The 21,209-nt window shown below is 39.8% G+C and overlaps 1 protein-coding gene across 18 annotated transcripts in view; it reads right to left on the bottom strand.

Moving 5' to 3' along the window:
- ATP2B2 (ATPase plasma membrane Ca2+ transporting 2) overlaps positions 1-21,209 on the bottom strand; it is a 361,888-nt gene that overhangs the window by 70,391 nt on the left and 270,288 nt on the right. For 11 of the 18 annotated variants that reach the window (XM_079967266.1, XM_079967269.1, XM_079967264.1 and 8 more), the window contains 4 exons: positions 20,689-20,814; positions 11,355-11,477; positions 9,018-9,050; positions 6,743-6,838 (listed from right to left, as the gene is read on the bottom strand). In XM_079967266.1, coding sequence (XP_079823392.1) covers positions 6,743-6,838; positions 9,018-9,050; positions 11,355-11,477; positions 20,689-20,814 — 378 coding nt within the window. The remainder of the gene's footprint in view (positions 1-6,742; positions 6,839-9,017; positions 9,051-11,354; positions 11,478-20,688; positions 20,815-21,209) is intronic. The other 7 variants (XM_079967267.1, XM_079967268.1, XM_079967263.1 and 4 more) reach the window with 4 other exon arrangements.

Genomic DNA, 21,209 nt, shown 5'->3' with positions numbered 1-21,209 from the left:
TAATGCTCCAACAATCTAGGTGTTATTTCAAACTGGCATAAGTTGACTGTTCTAACAGTACAATTTTCAAAAGTTTAATTAGTATGTTTAAAATATGCTATTCGTTAGCAATATGTATCATATTATAAAATAATAAAATAGGAGATCTGGCATGGGAATGGAAGACTATCTAGTACAATCTATTACACTGTAAAAATCCAATATGTACTTTTGGCAAATCAAACTGCTTAAACCAATAAGAGTCCATGGTTGCTAATATTATAACCAGAATATAGAAATAAACACTGCATTCTGATTTTAAAATTTGGAAGACGAAATTATAATTTAAAAACCCTGATGAAATTAATCCTTAGAATTCCAAAATAAAAGAACTAGAGATATTCAGAGTAGCTGGCATTTCCTGCAAATAAAATAAAATTCAGTTATAATCACCCCCCAAACCAGCGATCTCACCACAGAATGCTGTGTATATAGAATGTTCACCCTCTCAGAAATCATTCCCTATTTATTTTAAGGGAGGAAGTAGATCTGCATGTGCATTCATTTTCAGGTAAATATCCATTCCCTCCACTGAAATGAATGGATATGGCAAGGTGCAGATATATACAGTTTTGGTGTATATATCTTTCAGTCAGGGAACTGTACCGATGTTGGAAAGATTGTTCTCCAAAATGTATTATGTAAAATTAATTTTGGAGAACAATCTTTCCAACATTTGTATAAATGTTACAAGTGTTAGACTGGCAATGTTTATAAACGATCCTACATGTCCCAATTGCAATTACAGATCTACTTGCTGTTATTTCCCCACCTGAAGCTAATAAATATTTGCCAAACAAAGTGACAAATTTTAAAGTAAAATAAAATAATAAATTCCTCTAATGCAGAGCAGCATGATTATTTTGAAAACAATGGTTATTTTAAATTTGCATGTAAGGTACTATTCATTTTTCTTTTATAGTGTTTCTATACATTTCATAAAGGGACGCGGGTGCCGCTGTGGGTAAAACCTCAGTGCCTAGGACTTGCCAATCGCATGGTCGGCGGTTCGAATCCCCGCGGCAGGGTGAGCTCCCGTCTTTCGGTCCCAGCTCCTGCCCACCTAGCAGTTCGAAAGCACCCTTAAGTGCAAGTAGATAAATAGGTACCGCTTTATAGCAGGAGGGTAAACGGCGTTTCCGTGTGCTGCACTGGTGCTGGCTCGCCAGATGCTGCTTAGTCACGCTGGCCACGTGACCCGGAAGTATCTTCGGACAGCGCTGGCCCCTGGCCTCTTAAGTGAGATGGGCGCACAACCCTAGAGTCGGACACAACTGGCCCGTACGGGCAGGGGTACCTTTACCTTTACCCTATACATTTCTACTAGATTCGCCAAACTGCAATTTCCACATTCCATGCTCATAATATGGAGTGCAAGAGTGCTGCAATGTGCCAAAAAGTGGGGGGGGGGGGGAGGATACATTTCCATCATGTTCTCCATAAAATGTGAAATCAGCAGTTCAGCAGGAAAAATGAAGGAATGAATTCAGGCTTCTACAGGCCTTCCTGAAGAGCTGGAAATGGGAATTTTAACCTTTTATAATAGAGTACTGCATGTATAGCCCCAGCTGTGAACCACATGTGCCACTTATGCACACAGTTTTTCATCCTGCTGGGAATACACATGCAGAAGCAGTGTTCTGTGTGCACAGCATCACAGGTGGGATTAGGGCAAAGGTGGCTTAGGCTAAGGTTCTTTTTTTAAAAAAATATTCTCTGCATTTTTCTCCTTAAATCATTTAATAAAAAAAGAAATATATTTTCATTTATTTTCCTCTGTACTGAATGTTTTCATGTAATGTTAATATTACAGTACGAACTGTTCACTTTTAAAGTTTCTGTCTGGAGAAAGCTGCTGCTAGATACAAATGGCTGCTTTAAAAAAATTCACCAAATATACACAGAGAAATGCTGAATCTGGCACAGAGAAATATTGAAGCCAGTTGACAGGTGTCTATGGGATGGGATAGCAGTTGCATGTTAATATATCACAGAGATAAATAAAAGGGATGTGACAAGGAAAGTCTCAGCAATGAAGCATTTTTGGAGATCCAGAAATACTGGATAAATTGCCTCTCTTGAGAGGTAAAACTATGTATTTCCACTAGACAGTGTGATTTGTACACATATACTATATTACTAAACTGCAGAAATGACTATTAGGGAGTATGTTACTTTTTCTTCTAGCCCAATACTCCATTGTAAAATGTATAATAAGCATATACCAAAGGCTGACAGACATGACAGAATTAGACAATACCCAGGGGTCTCCAGATTTTTTGAACTCATTTGGGGACTATGCAAAACATTGGGGCAGAATACACACATACTTACCACAACTACACATATATGTGCACACATAAACATAACGGTTATTGAACAATGCAGTTGGAGGGAATGTTAACCCAGCAGCAATCATCAGGAAGATCTTGCCCACTCCTGCAACATTTAGGCTTCAAAAAAGCCTTCTGAACAAATGGAAGGCTTTTCCTCAAGCCTAACTGCAGTGAGGCAGAAGCAATTTCAGATTTGCAACTGAGACGATAATATTGGTGGACTGTGGACTCAGCTGGGAGATGGGTAATCATCTAAAATTGGGAAGAGCTACCTCGGAAGCGCAGGGAGACATGGAAGGAGTCTCACACCAGACCTATATTTCTAGCAGATGTTAATATAATATTCCTGATACAATACTTAGATTTCATTAAATAATGACACATGACTATTTAGCAGTTTTTTGGAACTATAGGTAAGTTAAGTCTTGTTGTTGGTCTAGGGCAGGATTCATCTAACAAGTTCCATCAGAGGAAGCCTTGCACAAGGACTTCTGCTTGTGCATCAGGGCATTCCCCAACTTCCCAATGTCCTCCATGTCTCCCAAAATATCTGCTTTGATCATTTTGAAACCTATTCATTGGGAATTCAAAGGTCTCTCTTAAACCCACTACTAAAATGTCTAAGGGAGCAGACTACCCTTTAATCCAGGGTAGGGAACTTTCTCAGCCTGAGGAACCCATTTCCTTATGGTTGACCTTCCAGGGGCAATATAGGAGTGGTAGGCACATACCCACACTTTCTCATATACTCAGATGCATCCACAGATAAACACAAATATGATACACTCATTCATGCATTCGCTCACTCACATACATTCCAGCCCCCAAATTAGGCAGTGGTGTAGAGAGCTGACTGCCATGTGCCCTGTGTCCATGTCCCAGCGTCACACCATGGAAGATTCAAATTCAGTTGATTCACAAGTCACCAACTCAGGGGAGAGAGCCTTCAGTACTCCTTTCTATATCATTCTAACCCAAGGACATGGTTCTTCCAATAATTCCTTGGGAATTATTTTCCTGTAGCTTTCCTTACTCCACAGCCATATATATGGTTCTTTAAAGATTGCAGGCAGCACTTCAGGGGTGGGGGTGGGGTCAGAGTAGGAAAGGAAGGCCAATGGGAACGGAAGGCCTTTGTCAGCCTTCTTAAGGCTTTGGATGACTCTTCTGGTACAGCCTAGCTTGCTACCACTTCCCTAGCACACACTGAGACCTTGCAGAATGCAATGCTGGCAGCACCCAGCAAATGCTTCCATATTGCAAGGGGCAAATGGGTATGATCCAGGAGATCCATGAGCTGGATCATTTAGCATTTTTAATGTTAATGACAGTTGTGTTGGAGAGAGGGACTCAGTTTAAATTGGAACTGTAGCACAAAGGAAGACTTGTACTATTTCTTCCATGCTGTTTTCCTGCTTGAAATGCACCCCACCCCCCAAGCAGCTACTTGCCCTGTTGGGTGGGTGCATGTTTGGTCTTGGAGGACAAATAGTGGTTCTGGTGGGACATTTCAATCAGCTGCTATTAACATTTCAAAAATCCATGGGAAATACTATTCACCAAAGCCTCAAGGTTAGCTTTCTTTATTTATTTTTTAAAAAGTAATACTTCCATAATGACAAGTAATGAAATATGTTTTAATTTATGATAACAGAAATTAAGTTGCCATCTTTCAAAACTCAGACATAAAGTAGAAGCACAAAGTTCAGTCTTGTGTACTTAATATTTTAAAGCCATAGTATGAAGCAATAGTCATGGACTACTGCATTTAACAAGTATTGGGAAGTATACATTTCTAGACTATTTAAATGGATTGTTTGTACGGACTGTTACATATATATAGTGTGGGTATTTTTGCCTGTTTTTCATTGGGGATTATAGGATTAAGTTGGAAACCTAGCAAAGGCTCAAATATCAAGGCAGAAAAACTCCACTGCAGATGTAGAGAATCTAAAGGGGATCTGTGTTTTATATTGTTGCTTGGAAATGACAAGCTATCCTAGAATAGGTATTTTCTGACAGCAATATGCATGTCACAGTAAACACAGAAATATTTTATATCCCACATGATTCGGTACAGGAGTTGCCAATACGGTGCCAGGTGGGGCAATGACACCCAGCAAAACTTTAAATGGTGGCCCTGGGCAGGTATCCCAAACTCTGAGTTTGCATTAAAAAAAAGTGAGTCTCTAGCTCTCCTTGAATAAATGTTATGGGGCAAAATGTACAGGTACATTCTAAGCAATTTCTGTGAAATGAGAATGAGTGAAGTGTGTCCACTTTGTATATTTTTCCTGGTACTGAGGAATGCTTCTTGTTACTATAGACCTCTGTGTGTGTGTGTGTGTGTGTGTGTGTGTGTGTGTGTGTGTAATCAATATTATGTGATCTGCACAATCAGGACAAGCAAACTATAGCTGACTTCCCATGACAAGCATAAGGTTCTCCAGAGAGGTTGTCTTTCTAATTTTGTATTATTCCACACAACTCATGGCCACCATGAGACAAGCCTTTCTAGATGTGTAGAATGTTTATACGTGTTCTCTCTCTCTCTAGCTACTGTTGATTTTAATTATCATTTGAATGTTTTTAAATAGCTGCTGTTAACTGTTTTGTTTTATACTTCTGTAAACTGCTTAGAGGATTTATTCCAATCAAGCAGTATATAAATTTTGCGAAATAAAGTGAAATACGTACATTAAACTTTAAAAGAGAGCTCAAGTACATGCCAGGCACTATAGTGGCCACCCCATTATAAGTAATAGTTCTCTTTAAAATGTAGGACATACACTAAATATGCTTTTGTATCAGTGTCAGGCTACCTACATATACAACAGGCCCTTTCTTAATATACTGTCAAAGCCTCCTTATGAAGGTTGCATTCATTTGTCTGTCAAGGAACTTTTGCAGATGAGCCTAACATGACGATGCTATCAATTTCAGCCTCCATCTCTCAAATACAGTCCCATGCTGAGCTAAACAGACCAATTTGGTTGTACAGCAAGTATTCACAGCTCCCTAAGGGATGATTTGTGACTTGTGATCACATCAAGAGTGTGATTTTGCAAGTTTCAGAAGGCTTTGTTTCCAATATGATTCAGCAGCAGAAAGAATGAAATTATAGCATGTTCAAATTTATTAAGATGGTATTGTTTTCATATTTTTACCAGGAACAGAACAACTATGAAATTAGTTATGCTACTTAAGAGGGTCTAGACTTGTTTTCCGATAACACACTGTACTACAATTCCCATCAATCCTGACAATTTGTCATGCTAGTTGGACCGATGGGAGATGGACTCCAACAACATCCTGAGGACCACAAATTCCTCATTTCTGATCTTTAGGATTTCCTGCTTTTGGGATTCCAGAAAACACATTTAACATTCATTTTTTAAACTTTCTACAGGACATGAAGTGTATCCAATTATAAATAGGATTAATAAACATTGTATAACATCCATGCTTTGGTTACTATTTAGTGGTATCATAAATAATTCATTACTACTTAGATGCTAAAATCACAATAATGTAATCAAGCAAAGATATTATAATAAGTTTAGAAAAAAAGCAAGTGTTCTATCCAAGCTTGAGATAAAATACACCCATTCATACTTACTATAAATTTATATTATTATAAAGCAGTTTATTGTATGGGCATGCTAAGAAATGGAGTCAAGAAGCTGGCCAAAGTTACATTCAGAATTGCAAAGGTGAAGTTGTATTTGTTGAAAGAAAGAAAGAAAATGTATGAAACCATATCCAAGCACATGCACGGTAGTACACAGCAATAGTTTGCTATCTACTATCATTGCCTACAGTAAATGCTTAGCTCAGTGCTGAGTCAAAAGGTTGTGGGAACGCACAATAAAGCACTACAATGCTACTGGTAGAGTTTAAGCCAGATTCCTGACCCCAGCAGGATTGTTTTCCCAAAGCTATGTTGAGACTATGAATGCTTATGAGAGTGCCACACTGGAACAGTAGAATGAAAAACAAAATCATGCTCTCTTTCAAATAGACATTGGAAAGCATGGAAACAACAGCTTTGCACTGAAAACCTTGTGAGGAAATGTGGATTTTGCACATACTTGCTGCAGTAGTTTGTTTTTAATAGTTTGAATCAGCAATAAAAGATTCCTTGATTCCTACTTGTTCACATCAGTGAGAAGCAAATATTTTGGCTGGCTAAGACCAAGTGGGATTTTGTGGCATCTCTTATAAGCTGCGATACAATAGGAGCTCTCACAGGGTAATAATCACATGCACATACAACATCTGTGTCGCTCATAAGAGAAAGAGGGAAGCTTATAGAGTTAAGGAGAGAAATCCATCAAATAAAAACAAGCTAGGTGTTCTTAACGTACCATTGACTAAGCTGGCATTTGCATTATCTGTGGCATTTGCACCTGCTGCCCCATCTGTAGTTGAAGGAGGATGGAAGGAGGTATGGGAAGAATCTACTGAGTAATAATGCATAAAAGGAAAAAAAAGAATAAATCATAATAATATGAACAAATTCACATGACAGAAAGGATAACATTTATGGACTAATGTGGCTTCATTTCTCTCTCTCTCTCTCCAAAACAGAGTTGTTTTAAAGTAAGCAACATAATGTCTAAAAATGGATGTTATTACAAGAATGTCACAAGAGTGGGGAACAAAAACTCATACATGGAATATTATAAAAGTAAATATGAAAGACATTTAACAGAGTTAACAGAGTTGGTGAGAAACTGACTTTACATAGTACTTCTAATTCCTCTGCTCCTTCACGCAGACATTCTTAAGATGCCTCACTTTTAAATAATAATAATAATAATAGGTTTTGATTTGAAGTGTAAGGAAAAAAAAGTATTATTTAAGCACCTGCATTTCTCAGGACATCCATAAATAACTACAATATTACGTTTACTAGAACTAATATGCTTTATTTATCTATGCATCTAAAAGGTATTCTATTTAAATCCTTCATTCATTTTAAAAATAATAAGGCACATTTTCCAGTGTTACATTCAAAAGAGATTTTGGGAAACCCAAGAGTACAATCACGAGCCATATTAGGCTCTTTATTTTTGTTTGTGTGTGTATATATCTATATATATTCCATTCAAGATTTGCTAAGCAATTGTATTACCAATTCTGTTTTTCATTGTGCATTGAATGATGACAGAAAATCAAATCAAGTCAATCACAGTTCTAAAATGTCAGCAGTTTCCCTTTCAAACAAGGGGTGGCAGCGGGGAGTGGGGGGGGGGATAGGTCAGGCAAGAAGTTCCTTCACATCAAGAGGAAGCAAAAGTTCCCAGCAGATTTTGCATTGATTGGAATTTAGCTGTGCTAGAGCTGAGTGAATAATCTGCAGTGAATAAATGATCTGAAACTGTACAAATGTTTCCAGCGACAATTTTGGCTTCAAATATTCAGTGGTTCATTTTCAGTGTCACATAAATAATGCCTTGGGCCAACATGCTATTTAGATAAATAAATTGTCTGATCTTAGATTTGCTTTTCAAGTACTAGATGTTTAAAGTTAAGATGGTACCATGGAACTCCAGAGGTCAATGAAGTTGGGCATGTGCTAGAACACACAAGCTGGCAGGAGGCTCATCATCAAGCAGAGCCCCCTAATTCCCATCTTAACATTTGGGGGGGGGGGACGACTACAAGTGTGGGGATGAGGCTCACTAGGAACCTGGCTGCTTCCTTTTCTGGTCTGTCTGGATGTCCCCTTGTAGGGCTTGCGGAGGTCAGCCAGCCATATCACCAAGGCTTAACTGAGAACAAGTACTGCATCAGTGCTATAGCTTGGGGTCATCCAATAAAGTTGATTGACAAGAGATTAAAGGCCAACAAAAGGAAGTACTTCTTCATCCAGAACAGAGTTAATTTATGGAATCCACTGCCACAGCATATGGCGGCTCAGCCACTAGCTTTAGATAGCTTTAAAATCCAAAGGGATTAACAATGGCTGCTAACCACAATGACTGTATGCTACCTCCAGGAGCAGAAACAGCATGCCTCTGAAATTATTGGGGACAACACTAGAAAGCTTTTGCCTTTTGCTCTGCTTATGGAATCTGCAGAGGAATCTGGCTGGCCACTGTGGGAAACAGGATGCTCAGCTAGATATGCATGTGGTCTAATCCAGCAGGTCTTATTCTATGTTTATTTAGCTTTGTGTCTACCCTGCCTCTGCCCTAATAAGCCTAATGGTCCAATGGAGATTCCAGAAGACAAAGTAGGCCCCAAGTTCAGTGAGGCTTCTTTGAACTCTTCAAGAGTTCCTCTGCCTGCCTAGCACTTCAGCCCGCCCACTGGAGTCAGACTTCTGGTTTACACACTAGCTGCCATTTTGTATTAACATGTAAGTGAAAAATTAAAAATCATGGCTTCCATTTTTAAATGAGGTTTTAAAAGTCCATATTTTAAACAAACTTTTCTGAAGTAATTTGTTTAGGGAACAGCCACATAAAATGGGCAAAAAGAACTCCAACTGAAATTTCCTTTTAGATTCCAATCATGTAGTGAAGACAAGTTTTCTTGACTATTCACTCAGGTCTTTTCCGCACCCTCATTTTTGGGAAAGTCCCAGTTAAAAGCCTCAGCCTTTCCTCTGATATGGTATGTTTCTTACTCTACCTGGAAGCTGATTTCCATCCTCCTGTTTCACACCTGTATGATGATTTTTACAAAATGTTAATGAGGAAGAAATGCATACATCTAGAGAAATGCAAACACATCTGATTGGTAGGCTTTCAGAAAGCTGCAAGCATACATAACAATGGATGTATGTTTGAGCTTAGGAAATAGGGACATAATCTAATGAGCGCTGTTGCTGTACAAACACTGCTCATTTCAGTGGGGCTCATGCCAGACTCATCCACAAGCTCTGTTTAAATAAAGAGTGTGTTCACAGGAACAGTGCTTGGAAGACTGACATTCCATGCAGCCTGATCATTACATCACTGGAGGCTTACTTGAATGACTGAAGAATGAGTCTTGAAAGCATTTTGTTAGGTGTTTTATTGGATGTGTAATGATGTTTTATGGAAGTTATATGACAAATATGGCCCTCTTTTTTCACCTATCCCTCAGTTGCTGGCGTAGACTGACAGATTGTCTCTTTTAAAAAATTAAAATACAAGACAAGGAAGAATAAACACTAAATGAAGAAAGAGGAAACACTGGGAAGAATTAAACAGGATCTTGTCACAGAAAAGCAGGCCCAGACTGTAGACTGTGGCAGGCTATGTGAAAATTACTAGTGTGTCTTACACATTTCTTGCTTAAAATATATTAGCTATAAAGCCCTCAATCACCAGCCATTGTTTTCTGAGAAAACACATTTTAATCCCCATTTATCATATTAGCTTTACATGTAATGTAACACTATTAGTCTACATAGAGATAATGTATACTGCGTAAACCTAGAGTTAATGTGTACTGTAAGTGTAGGGAATACTGCAAGAACTACATTGAATATTCTGTACACCAAATACAACTTCCTACACTTTCTTGGCAATTGTATTTCACTTTGTCCTAGTTTTGACTGATCTAGTCTAATACTAAACAAATGAACTCTAGAAGTATGCCTACCATATAGACATACTGAAATTTATTATCATTGCTTGTCATAGTAAAGCTTCTGCACAGGTCTGATATACCTCTGGGGATAAAAAAAAATGCCCTTTCTGATTTAGGAGTGTAAGAAAACTGTGTTCATGAAGAAGATTGCACACATTCAATATATTTCCCTTATTTTTATTTGCACTCACGTAAGACTATAACATAACCTGCAATGGTGCAAAGGGTGACTGTCACAGACGTGGTCAACTTTGCTCTGGATCATAACCACATGGACTGCAGTTTAACTAGATATAAGACCATCTGGCAAAAGTATAAGGTAAGTGTGTACATGTTTATCAAAAAATTTCTTGTTAACCATACTTATATCAATGATGCATGGTTTGATAAAAGAAAGAAAGAAATTGTTTAAATAAGGAATGCAGGAATTGAATTGAATTGAATTGAACAATCAATAATCAATCAGTTGCAGTGAAGATTTATTGGGAAAAGAAACTTGAACAGATCCCTATTATTATTTTAGCGTTCATTTTCATGAAGGCTGCCTGAATCTGGAAACTGAAGAGTGATCTTCACATAACTTCCCATGAAATATAAGTGGCTTTCTTTCCAAGAAATATTCTACAAATATTCTACAAAGGAGACCATCTCAGTTCAGCCTACTTATAGGCATGGGTTGGATCAAAATACTCTGTTCTGTTAATGGAATGGGCTTCCATTCATGAGAAGAGAGTTCTGCTCATGGAAGCGCCCCTTCTGTAAGGGGAAACATCTCCTATCCAGAGAATAGACTGTTTAGATCCAACATTTAGATTGTGTTTAGAAAGATAAGTCCCCATCTTATACAGATAATTGGAATAGTACCAGTTACTAAATTAACAAAAGCTGGATGAATGTTAGTTGTATGCTAACATCAAGTAAAATATGAACTGTGCACGATAAAATATGGCACAATTTAAAATTATGACGTTAAATTGACATAAAATCCAAGACTACAACAATTTCAATTAGATCTCAAATGTGAGGATAAAAATTATGAAAGTAGTAATTTACTTCTTTTTTAACAACAGCACTCAGTTATGTTTGTTGAAATCTCTCTTTGTTATGATTTTGGGATATATAACACAAAACTTAGCTTGAGATTGTGTGGAACGTAGGTGAGCCCGGAACTTTTTTTTTACTTTTCCCTTCTCACATTTTACATACAAAATGTATAATGTTCAAAATAATACTTTGGTATACATCTAGCATGTGAAAGTTGTGACTGTCATAGGTCCTGCCCCCCAAAATGATGGGACTGAATCAGAAATAAATGCTGTGTAGTTAGTTTGTGTATCAGTTTTATGTAATAAAAACAGACATTGAGGAAATTTGATGTGATCAAATTTGCACCTTTCTTATCTTTCTTCTCCTCGTCTTCACCAGCGCCTAGCAGAGTAAAGATGATCCCTGTTTGAGAATTAACTCCTACAGCAGTAACAACCATTCTTCCAGAACCTTCCATGACATGTGTACCTAAAAAATTAAAATATAGATATTAATACTTTCTGCTTTGGGAGGTAATGCTGCACAATATACTATGATACTTAAAAAACAACCAACCTTGTCCCTGTGATATGATCAGGTTTCAATCTAAGGTCACAATGCAATCCAGAATCAATTTTGTTTAAGACCAGAGAAGTCAATGAGCTTTAAACATTCTCCATTCTGTGGTGGAGTGTGACCTAAAGTTTCATCTTAAGAGCTGGCGCAGTGGCTAAAATGAACCCAGGAAGTAGCCAAGTAACAACCTCTCACCCGCAGTCCCACATTTGCAATATGAAGTTAATGATTACAGGGCTATTAGACAAGTGTTATACAAGTCCAAGTGAGTCCAAGATAAAGAGTGAATGAAAATGTAAAATATAGGATCAGCAAAACCAGAACATTTCATCTAACACTAAAGCACTGTCTTCATAGGAGAGAAGAAGGAATCAAAGCAACTGACTGGAACTGACATCCCATGCTGCACTGTGAGGGCAGTTTTCTTGTCCCTTCAGCAAAGCGCAGGAAAGAGCATTACCAAATTGCCTTGCCCAAGCACAGATATGTTCACTGACTTGACAGAGCGTATTAGAAGACATAATGGAATTGCCTTCACAGTGCAGTCCAGGAAGACAGGGAGCATTATTGGGTAGCCTTGATGATGAGGTGGGGGGAAGGGTGCCTCTCTTCGTGGACTTCACTGCAAGACCAGTTTTATCACATCTCACAGCGGGGCGAGACAGAGGATCACCCAGACAGATGCCTTGGCAATGTTGGGAACTGTTTCCTTCCCTGGCTGTCACACAATCTGTGCTTGGGGCTTATCCATTCCCCCTGGGGATCCCCAGTCTTAACGCTGAATCTGAACAAAAAGTAATCGGGTTTTCTGCAGATTGCTATTTGTTCCAATTTAGCACCGAAGAATGGGTTTTCTGGGGGAAAGTGGCAGGACAAAGGCTTGGACCTGTGCCTAGAAAGTGTGGGACAAGCTGAAAACCGCTTAAACCCATGCTTGCTAGGCACAGGGTAAGCAGAACTGTAGATGAGCCCCTACTTTCATTGGAGTAAAAAACATTTTGCAAAAAAGGATCCTCTGTTTTCACTCAGAATTTTTTTCCTAGTCCCAAGGATCAGTATCAGCTCACATCTATATCCATCAGATTGTGCAATTCTGGCTATAATCCACTAGACTCCCACCTAAAAGCAAATCCCTCTGGACTGAGTAAGACTTATTTCTTAGTAAATCCATTGGACCTGTCTGAGTAGCGCACATTTTCCTTGCAGTTTTCTACCCCTTGTTTAATTTAAGCTAATGGCAAAGCTTTTGTACTGACTCTGTTTTTCAAAAGATATTGAGATGTTTTCTGATATTATCTCCTGCCTTAAAGCATGCGTAGGTAATTTCAGATATAGTATGCAATTTAAACGGCACTAAAGTGGGCTGTACATTTTTAATGGATATAATTCATTAATATTGCATCGGGCCTGCGAATTCAATTTCTTTTACTTCTGTTCATTAAAAGCTACTCCACTGCACTGAGACATGGGATGTTGGTCTGAACCAAAGGGGTCTAATACCAAGGCTTCCTGAGGCTCCCAGCTGCTCCTTCAAACCATCCTGTACTTGATTCTACAACTGAACCTTCCCCCAGTGTGTTTCCACAATATACCTCCCACATGTAAAATCTGAATATTATTCTTACAAACCTTTAAAGGAATGCATAATATAAACTGTGTTCTTTACTGCAGTGGAGGACAGGGCGGACTTTTTAAAATCAAACTTTTTAAAATACAAATTTTGGTTGCACATGCAAGAACTTAGCTTTTGTTGTATGGCACACTCTTCCCGATAGGTTCAGGTGTGTTACTCAGTTCTCTCTAACTTGTCTACAGTTTTCTTTTCTCTTTAACTTTCATACTGTCCAAAAATGTTAGGGAATGAGCTTTCCCCCATCCGTCTGCTATTGTCATCTTGTACTTCTCACTATAAATACAGTTCTCACTTCTGTCAATTATGCATAATTTAATTGCTTCCCCTTATCATTGCTGCTCCTATCTAAAAATCACCCTTTGGGCCCTTTTCCTAGTATGTCACATTTATAATTTCATTACGAATACAAAACTCAGTGAAGAAAAAAGAGAGTTCTTTGTCTTTGCTTTCAGACATATGGTGCCACGGATACCTTTCATGATAGCTTTTTATGTCACTGTTATCATCCAATCTTAAAAAAACTGAAATGCAATCTGATTCTTCTGATAGCTTCTCTCAAACACCTGGGAAGCCATTATATCTTTGAAGCTAATACTTGCTTGAATTCATCCACACATTTTATGTATATTCATGGTGGTTTCATTGCATTAATTTATTTTATTTTCATAACTGAATAAGTATATCCTTATTTTTGTAAGCAGAAAATCTTTTTTCACATGCTATGTGATTTTTTTTTATTTCACCTTTTGCATTAACCATTTCTCTGTCTGTCTGTCTGTCTGTCTGTCTGTCTGTCTGTCTGTCTGTCTTCAGCCTGTGAGCCCTCATTTTCCAGTAAAGGGTCCTGATCCCAGATCAAGCACTTTCTCTAGGCTGCTGTGCATCACAAGTCTTTTTGCAATTCTTGTAGGGCATACCACCACTGACACTGGCAGAGAGAAGAAGACAGGCAGAGACTTCATCAGACATCAGCTCCTGTCTGAGCTGCACTGTCTCCTCCCAGGACCATCTAAGACCAACTGTTTTGTGTGACGACTATGTTTCACACTGTTGCACACTTCTGGTTAAACTGGATTATTTTTATTTAAAGTTAGGCTCCTATTGGGATATAAAACTACTAAATTAAACAAAAAAAATGCCACCTCTGAGACATTTTCCTCACATTTAGCTTATAGTGAGCCTAAAAGAGAAGGGAAAACCACAATCTTCAGGGCCGGCACTAGCATTAGGTGGGATGAGGCTTCTGCCTCCAGCAGAGGAAGCCCTGAGGCTGCACCCCTGCAGGTGCTCCACCTGCTCTGCTGCATACACCAGTGGCAAAAAAAAAGTGGCACCAACATCAGTGATGATTTCAGGTCAGATCTCAATGAATTTGGCCAAGGTCTTGCTGAAATTACCGAGACCTTACCCCAAATGCTCTCTGCCAGTGGCAGTGGCAGAGCAGGCAGTATAGATGGCAGGGCAGGAGCAGGTATGTCTGCAGCATCAGACATGGTGGCACTTCCTGTTTCGCCCCAAGTGGCAAAGCGGAAAGCGCCGCCCTGACAACCTCTATAACAAAACTTACAAAAAATGGAGAGGTTAGGAGTGTGTAAATGGAAAAAAGATAAACCTTTGTTATTCCTGTGGAACTAAAACTTGCCACGATAGTATGCAAACACAGATGTTCTACCTGCAGATATAAGCAGGTCGTGGTTCAGTTATGCAAATGAAAGAAATAAGTAACCTTGTCAATGCAATGAAGCAGCTGAAAAAAAAAAACATTCAAAAGTGAGGACAAATTCAAGCAAACATCTGCGTGTTCAGTGAAATCAAAAGAGCACAGGGCCTCTTAGGTTGGAAGCTTGCTCTTTCTGTTTAGCAAGAAACCCGTACTGGAACATTTACTGCCAGAGAACCAAGAGTGAATTTGAGTTGTTTTTCTCCAGGCAGTGACTGACCTGATTCCTTAATATAGCTGCATTTATTTATTTATTTAGAAACTAATAAAGCACAATGACCACAAGCATTTCTTTGCTTCTCGACGAACTAATATCTATTTATTTCAGGTTTTTCAGACTCATGCTATATTCTGATGTGCTTTCACTGTATAACTCCTAAGTTGTCTTAAAACAAAGTGACCAGCTTGCCATTTCTGAGACCAGAACTATGCATTTGGTTGCCAAAGCAGAAGAATGCTGGAATGGAGCAATTTGCAAGACAGAAGCAGTAGACAGGAGGTGCACGTGACCCTTATCTCTACTTGACGCTCCCCCTCCCACACACACCGCAACTCCTCCCAGCTGCATGTGGCAGTTTAAAATTGATTAAATGCATCATGTGTGCATGCTTTTCGTGTCATCTGCATAGCACTGTCCTCATCCAAGTGATAAGTCACACTTCACCCCGTTTAATGTGAATTTTCCCAATGTGTGGATAACGCAGAAAAGAAAAAAAGGATCCAACATAAAATTGCCTGTCACCCCATTGTGGACATACTGAAGTGCATTTAGTGTTGGTAGTTGGGTTTTGTTGTTCCTGCTGTTGTTTATGTGTGTGGGTGCCATCTATCATCATGTCCCTACTTCCATTAGTTGGGTGGCCCTCAGTGCACTGCTGCTGGGGCCAGGAGCAACACACGTGTGTTTTTAATGTATTAATACACGGTTTTGTGGAAGTAGGGTATATCAGAAAACTTGTACCTCTCTCTTTTTTTAAAAAAAGTGGTCACATACACAGGTAAGCAAATTCCCGTGTGCATACCCACAAGGCACCTCAAGTTCCCAGAACTAAAGAGAGTGGGAAAGTACTAATTGAGGGGAAGGGATAACAACAAACAGTGAAAATGCATCCAATCAAATACCACCCAGTAGCTTGGATGGAAAACATTTGAGATAGAGCTCAATTGAAAGCACTCACATGTGGAAGAACATGCACAAAAGTGCATATGGAAAAAATCAGGTCTGTGCACTTCACATGCACATTAAAGCTCTGGTGCGCACACAGCCCAAGAACCAGAAAACAAAAATGCCAAACCTAGTATTACTCAATGCTTTTGGTATTAAAAAAAGGAGAGAGGTAGCTTTAATAAACAACAGTAAATTCCCAATTTATGTTGTCTGATCAGTAAAACAGGAGTAATAGGTGCAGGCTCAAGGAAGGTCTCCCTTGGATTTTTTGTTTTGTTTTATATAGTTTCAGTTACTATTGCATTTGGATATTATATTAAAAAGGGGATGGTAAGACCAAAAGTAACCACAATATGTACCGTAATATAAAACTTTCAATGTTATAAGCATAAATTGACTACATTTGCACACAAAACCATAGTGAAGTATGATGTGACTCCCATTCTTTCCTCTTCTCCAATGCAGTCAGAAGACGAGTTTGGAAGCTTATGCTTTTGGTTGACTTCCAGCAAAGGAGGGGGGGGGCGTGCACCAGTGACTTGAACTCGCAGATCCAAAAGAAGAACAAAGAAAGGAACTAACTGTCTTTCTCTCTGAAAAATCAAGCTGAAAACAATGTGCTGGAAATGGAAAATCCCAATACATTTAGCAGTACTCTGTCCTATTTGGCACTCCAAAATATGTAGCAGCCAAAACATTAATTCTAATGAGAACAGAATTACCACAAACACAAGTGGTGTGAAGGCACAGATGGCAAGCAAGCAATGCTAAATTGGAAGAAGTAACTGTGATAGTAAGACTTGAAGCCAAAGCAATGCTGTTGTAATTCAAGGAGAGCACTCTGTTCCAAAATTCAGAATTGGAAAGGTGCAGGAAAGAATTATTTAGAACAGCTAAATGCAGTATAATCAACCTGACAGGCCATAGGGTAGCCATGTGCCCTACTTTATAGGAGGAAAATACTGAGCTGTCCAGTCCAAGCCTGGTTTGAAGATTAAGAACCATAAGAACATAGAGGAGCGGCTGTGAAGTTTATTTTCTTTTTCGGTAATGTACTTCCTCTTTTTTTGCCTAAGTGTAAGTGGCTACCGTAGGACCCAAACATATTGAAAGGATGCTTGGGCCATAATTGCTGTCTGCCCAGTGTAACAAAATGGTCAGGGTACTTCTAAAATAAACTGAAACTTTCATATGGGTACATTCTACAACAAGGAATGTACTGGGCATGCATATTTAGTGGGCACTGGGAATTTAAGTATGAAAAACAGAACATAAATCTTCAGACTGAATGGGAGGTGAAACTGAATGGCAGCTAGTTTTCTCAGGTTTTCCTATTTTCTGTTTCTGGACTGACCTCTGTGCTGGGATGCAATGCACTAAGTCAAATGCCATGCGCAAAGATAAAAGGTGCAAAATAATTAAGCAATACTGTTAGGCCTTACAAATCTTTGCTCTGCTAGTACTCGCTATCCTACTTACCCTGAAAAATCTCACCGTGTTTGCTTTGAGCATTGGCATTCTGTATGGCATGCTGAGCCAGTGCTCAGCATTTTAAAGTACTCCATACTTAGGGTTTTCTCTTCATCTTGTTTTAAACAAGCAGGCACTATTTACAAAGCACGTCGTTGCACTGGAGATGTCAGTGCACCACAGAAGAGGCCAAGCTGAGAGTGGATTGACAAAAGGCCATCTCCCTCATGTCACAATCACCTAAACTCATCCCAGCTTTATTTAAGCATTATGTGGGTGAAGTAAGAAGTTGATGTGCTGAAGGAGAATAAACCAGCCCAGGCAAGCAGACTCTTTCCTTGCTATTGCATACCAGTGTGAGCAACAGAACCCAGGTGCACTTGTCAGAAATTATATGGGTCAAGGTTCATGTGGCTAACCTCCCCCATCCCACTGTCACATCTTCCTGTTCATGGCCAGGTTTGCAAATGGACAAAGCACTCACACACCTTGTGGCCAAGAGCAGCAGATTACTGGCAGTAGCTACATAGTGTGAGGGCCAAGCAATATTAGGAAAAGAGTAGACATCCCATTCATCAAAATAAAAAGTGACAGGTGTCTTTCACCATTTCCATCAGAAGGATCATTCTTTAGGATGTGCCCCAACAGGAACACATTTCCAAGGCTTACATTTAATTTTTTTTGTAGGAGGGGCACACCTTCGGAACAGTATTATGCATGTTTCATGAAGTCTGCATCCAGTTAAGAACTCGGCATGTGAAACAGTAAAAATTGCATATGTCCTCAACTGTAAGTATGTATCTCAGAGTCATCGTGCCCCCATTTCTAAGGGGCAATAATGCATATTGTTACTATAGGGTGTCCTATTGTTTCACTATAGAATAGCCTCAGGGTCAGCCCAATACATTTTGGCACCTGAGGCAAACCACAGAATGGTGCCCCTGGTACATGACGCTACATCAGATACAAGGGTAGAAAATCAAATCAGTCTTACCTGACAGTTGAACTAGGAATCAAGGACCATTGTGGGGAGAATAGGGAGAGAAGGGGCTCATTCTGAATCATGCCAGCAGGTGCAGAACTCAGGAGATCCCAGAGTGCAACCCCTGTCATAGGGATAGGAGGAAAGCAGCAGCACCTCCTATTCATTGAGAGAGCACTGTAGAAGCAGCATTTGTTGGGGGGGGGGGGCTGCCAAGTAGGTGGCAGATGCTGCAGCATTCCTTGGAGGCCGGATCTGCTGCTCCTGTGGATCTTGCCACCTGAGGCAGTCGCCTCATTTTGCCTCAAGGGTGGACTGGCCCTGAATTGCCCTGTCCTTAATCTTGAACCTCATAACTATACCTAATTCCAGTTATGGTTCTGAGATAATTCCACTGACAAATTGCTATTCAATGAAGCTTTGTGTTAAACAGCAATATGTAATCTCCTCCATTCTTAACTTCTTAACTGTGACATGGGGGTAAGCATAAGCAAACATGAATATTACCCCGAACACATACCCCTTCTACCAAAAAGAAAAAAAGTTGGCTCCATTTCGAAATCTGCTCCTGTTAGTTGAAGAAGGAGGAAACACATATGATAGGCTCCGCTTGTAGGTGGGGGAAGGCCCATCAATGACATGTGATCAAAATGGTCCCCTGAATGACTCTGAGCCATGATGGGACCTGCTCCTATTAGTCGAGGAAGGGAAATTAATCACTTAGGGGGGTCACAACCTATATTCTTCCTGGGCAGAGGATAGCAGGGCAACCCACACTGGCCTCAAAATGACTGGGAGATTTGAAATGCATGCCTCTAGATCAGGGGTGGGGATCCTTGGCTCACAGGCAGTCTGTTTCCCCTAACCCATGCTCACCTGCCCATCATCTTATATCTCTAGTGTCATCAGCTGATGGGCGGGAGGGCAGGGTTTAATCCTGCATTGGCTGTGCTGCACTGTTCCCAACAGAGAATAGAACCATGCAGCCTAGGCAGCAGGATTTAATCTCTGCTCATCAGATGGTGAGTGAAAATTAAAGCCCTTTGCCTTTTCCTTTAAGTGGGCAGCAGGAGGTGCAGAGTTGGCAGACCACCACCATCACCACCACCCAGCCGCCACTGCTGCCGCCCACTTGCTTACAAGAAATGGCCTCCCTTCTTAAAAGGGAAGGAGAGAGCCTCACAAAGGGGTTTTCAAGCCTCCTTCCACTTCCCTTTTAAATCCCTGAAATCTTAAAGGTGGCCAAGGACTTGTGCAAATCTCCTTGCGTCCCCTTTAAGACCAAAGCACTTAAAAAGGAAACAGGGAAACTTGCAAAGACTTTTGCATGCCTCCTTCAGTTCCTTTTTCAGTCTACAAGACTGAGAGTTTAAAGGAGAAGTGGGAGGAGGCTTGCAAAAGCCTCCAAGAGTCTTCTCCCCTCCATTTAATATCTGAGCATAAGGGATTTTGACAGGAAGGTGGCATTGCCCACCTGTCAAATTTTGCCCAAGAGGCACATCCTGGAGCCAAAAAGGTTCACCACCCCTGTTACTGAACATGGGAACTAAAACCTAAAAGAGCCTCAGAAGGGCAATGGGCATGTAGAGGGTTTAAACAACACCCCAAAACAATCAATCACTGTGGGGGTGGGACTCGGGGGACTACATAAGAGTTATACCACTGGAAGAAAATTAACAGCTAGAAAAGCATGCCTTTCTTCTAAGGTGAATACTGTTCTTTCTTTCTTATGTCATCTTCAGCAACTTTGTGAAGTAGGTTAGGCTGAGAAAGAAAAAGTCACTGGTTCAATGTCATCAGGTGAACTTAATGAGAGAATGGGAATTTGAACCTGAGTCTCCCCAGTCCCAGTCCAGTACTCTAACCACTATATCATACTGATTATCTGAGTTTAAGTCATGGTTATGCCACATCATTTCACTGTAGTTTAGTAAAACAGAAATGCTAACTGTAGGTTCAGGTTCCTACTTAGTTCAGCAATAAACAAACAAACAAACAAACAAATGAAAAGCTTGTAGATTACTGGGAAAGGTTAAAATCCTGTATTTCCAAGTGAGGAAAAATTAATGGAGAATTTAAAACACCACCGCCACAAAAGCAATATTCCAATATTCTCAATCAGCAACAGCTCACTGAAAGTGCAAAACTCACCCGAAAGCAGCATTGGATCTTTGTCAACAGATTTGCGGACTTGATCTGATTCTCCAGTTAAAGAGCTTTCATCAATCTTAAGGTCATTTCCTTGAATATACACCCCATCAGCAGGTAGAAGGTCACCTATCAGTAAAATCAAGTTAAGGAAAAATAAAGTGGATTTAGTAAGGTTACTGTGTGAACCTTCAAAAACATTTCCGTAATCAAAATACTAATCCTCAGGTATGTCACATTTAATCCCTTTCACACAATACATTTTTCTCTCTACAAGGGCAGTCTCTCCTGACCTTCCTTAGACATCGCTATATTGATGAGCTTCTAGTTTGCTTCTTCAGGCAGCGCACAATTTCACTAGGGAATCCGCTACCACAAGATGGAGCAATGGTCAACAGCTTGTACAGTTTAAAAGGGAGTGAGACAGATTTGTGGAGGACAAGACTATTATTGGCTACTAGCCATGAAAGCTGTGTACTGCCTCCAGAATCAAGAGGCAGAATGCCTCTGAACACCAGTTGTGG

Source organism: Podarcis cretensis, assembly GCF_951804945.1.
Source record: "Podarcis cretensis genome assembly, chromosome: 2".
NCBI lineage: Eukaryota > Metazoa > Chordata > Lepidosauria > Squamata > Lacertidae > Podarcis > Podarcis cretensis.
Note: the sequence above shows the minus strand (reverse complement) of the source record. Positions and strands in the feature narration are given on the sequence as shown.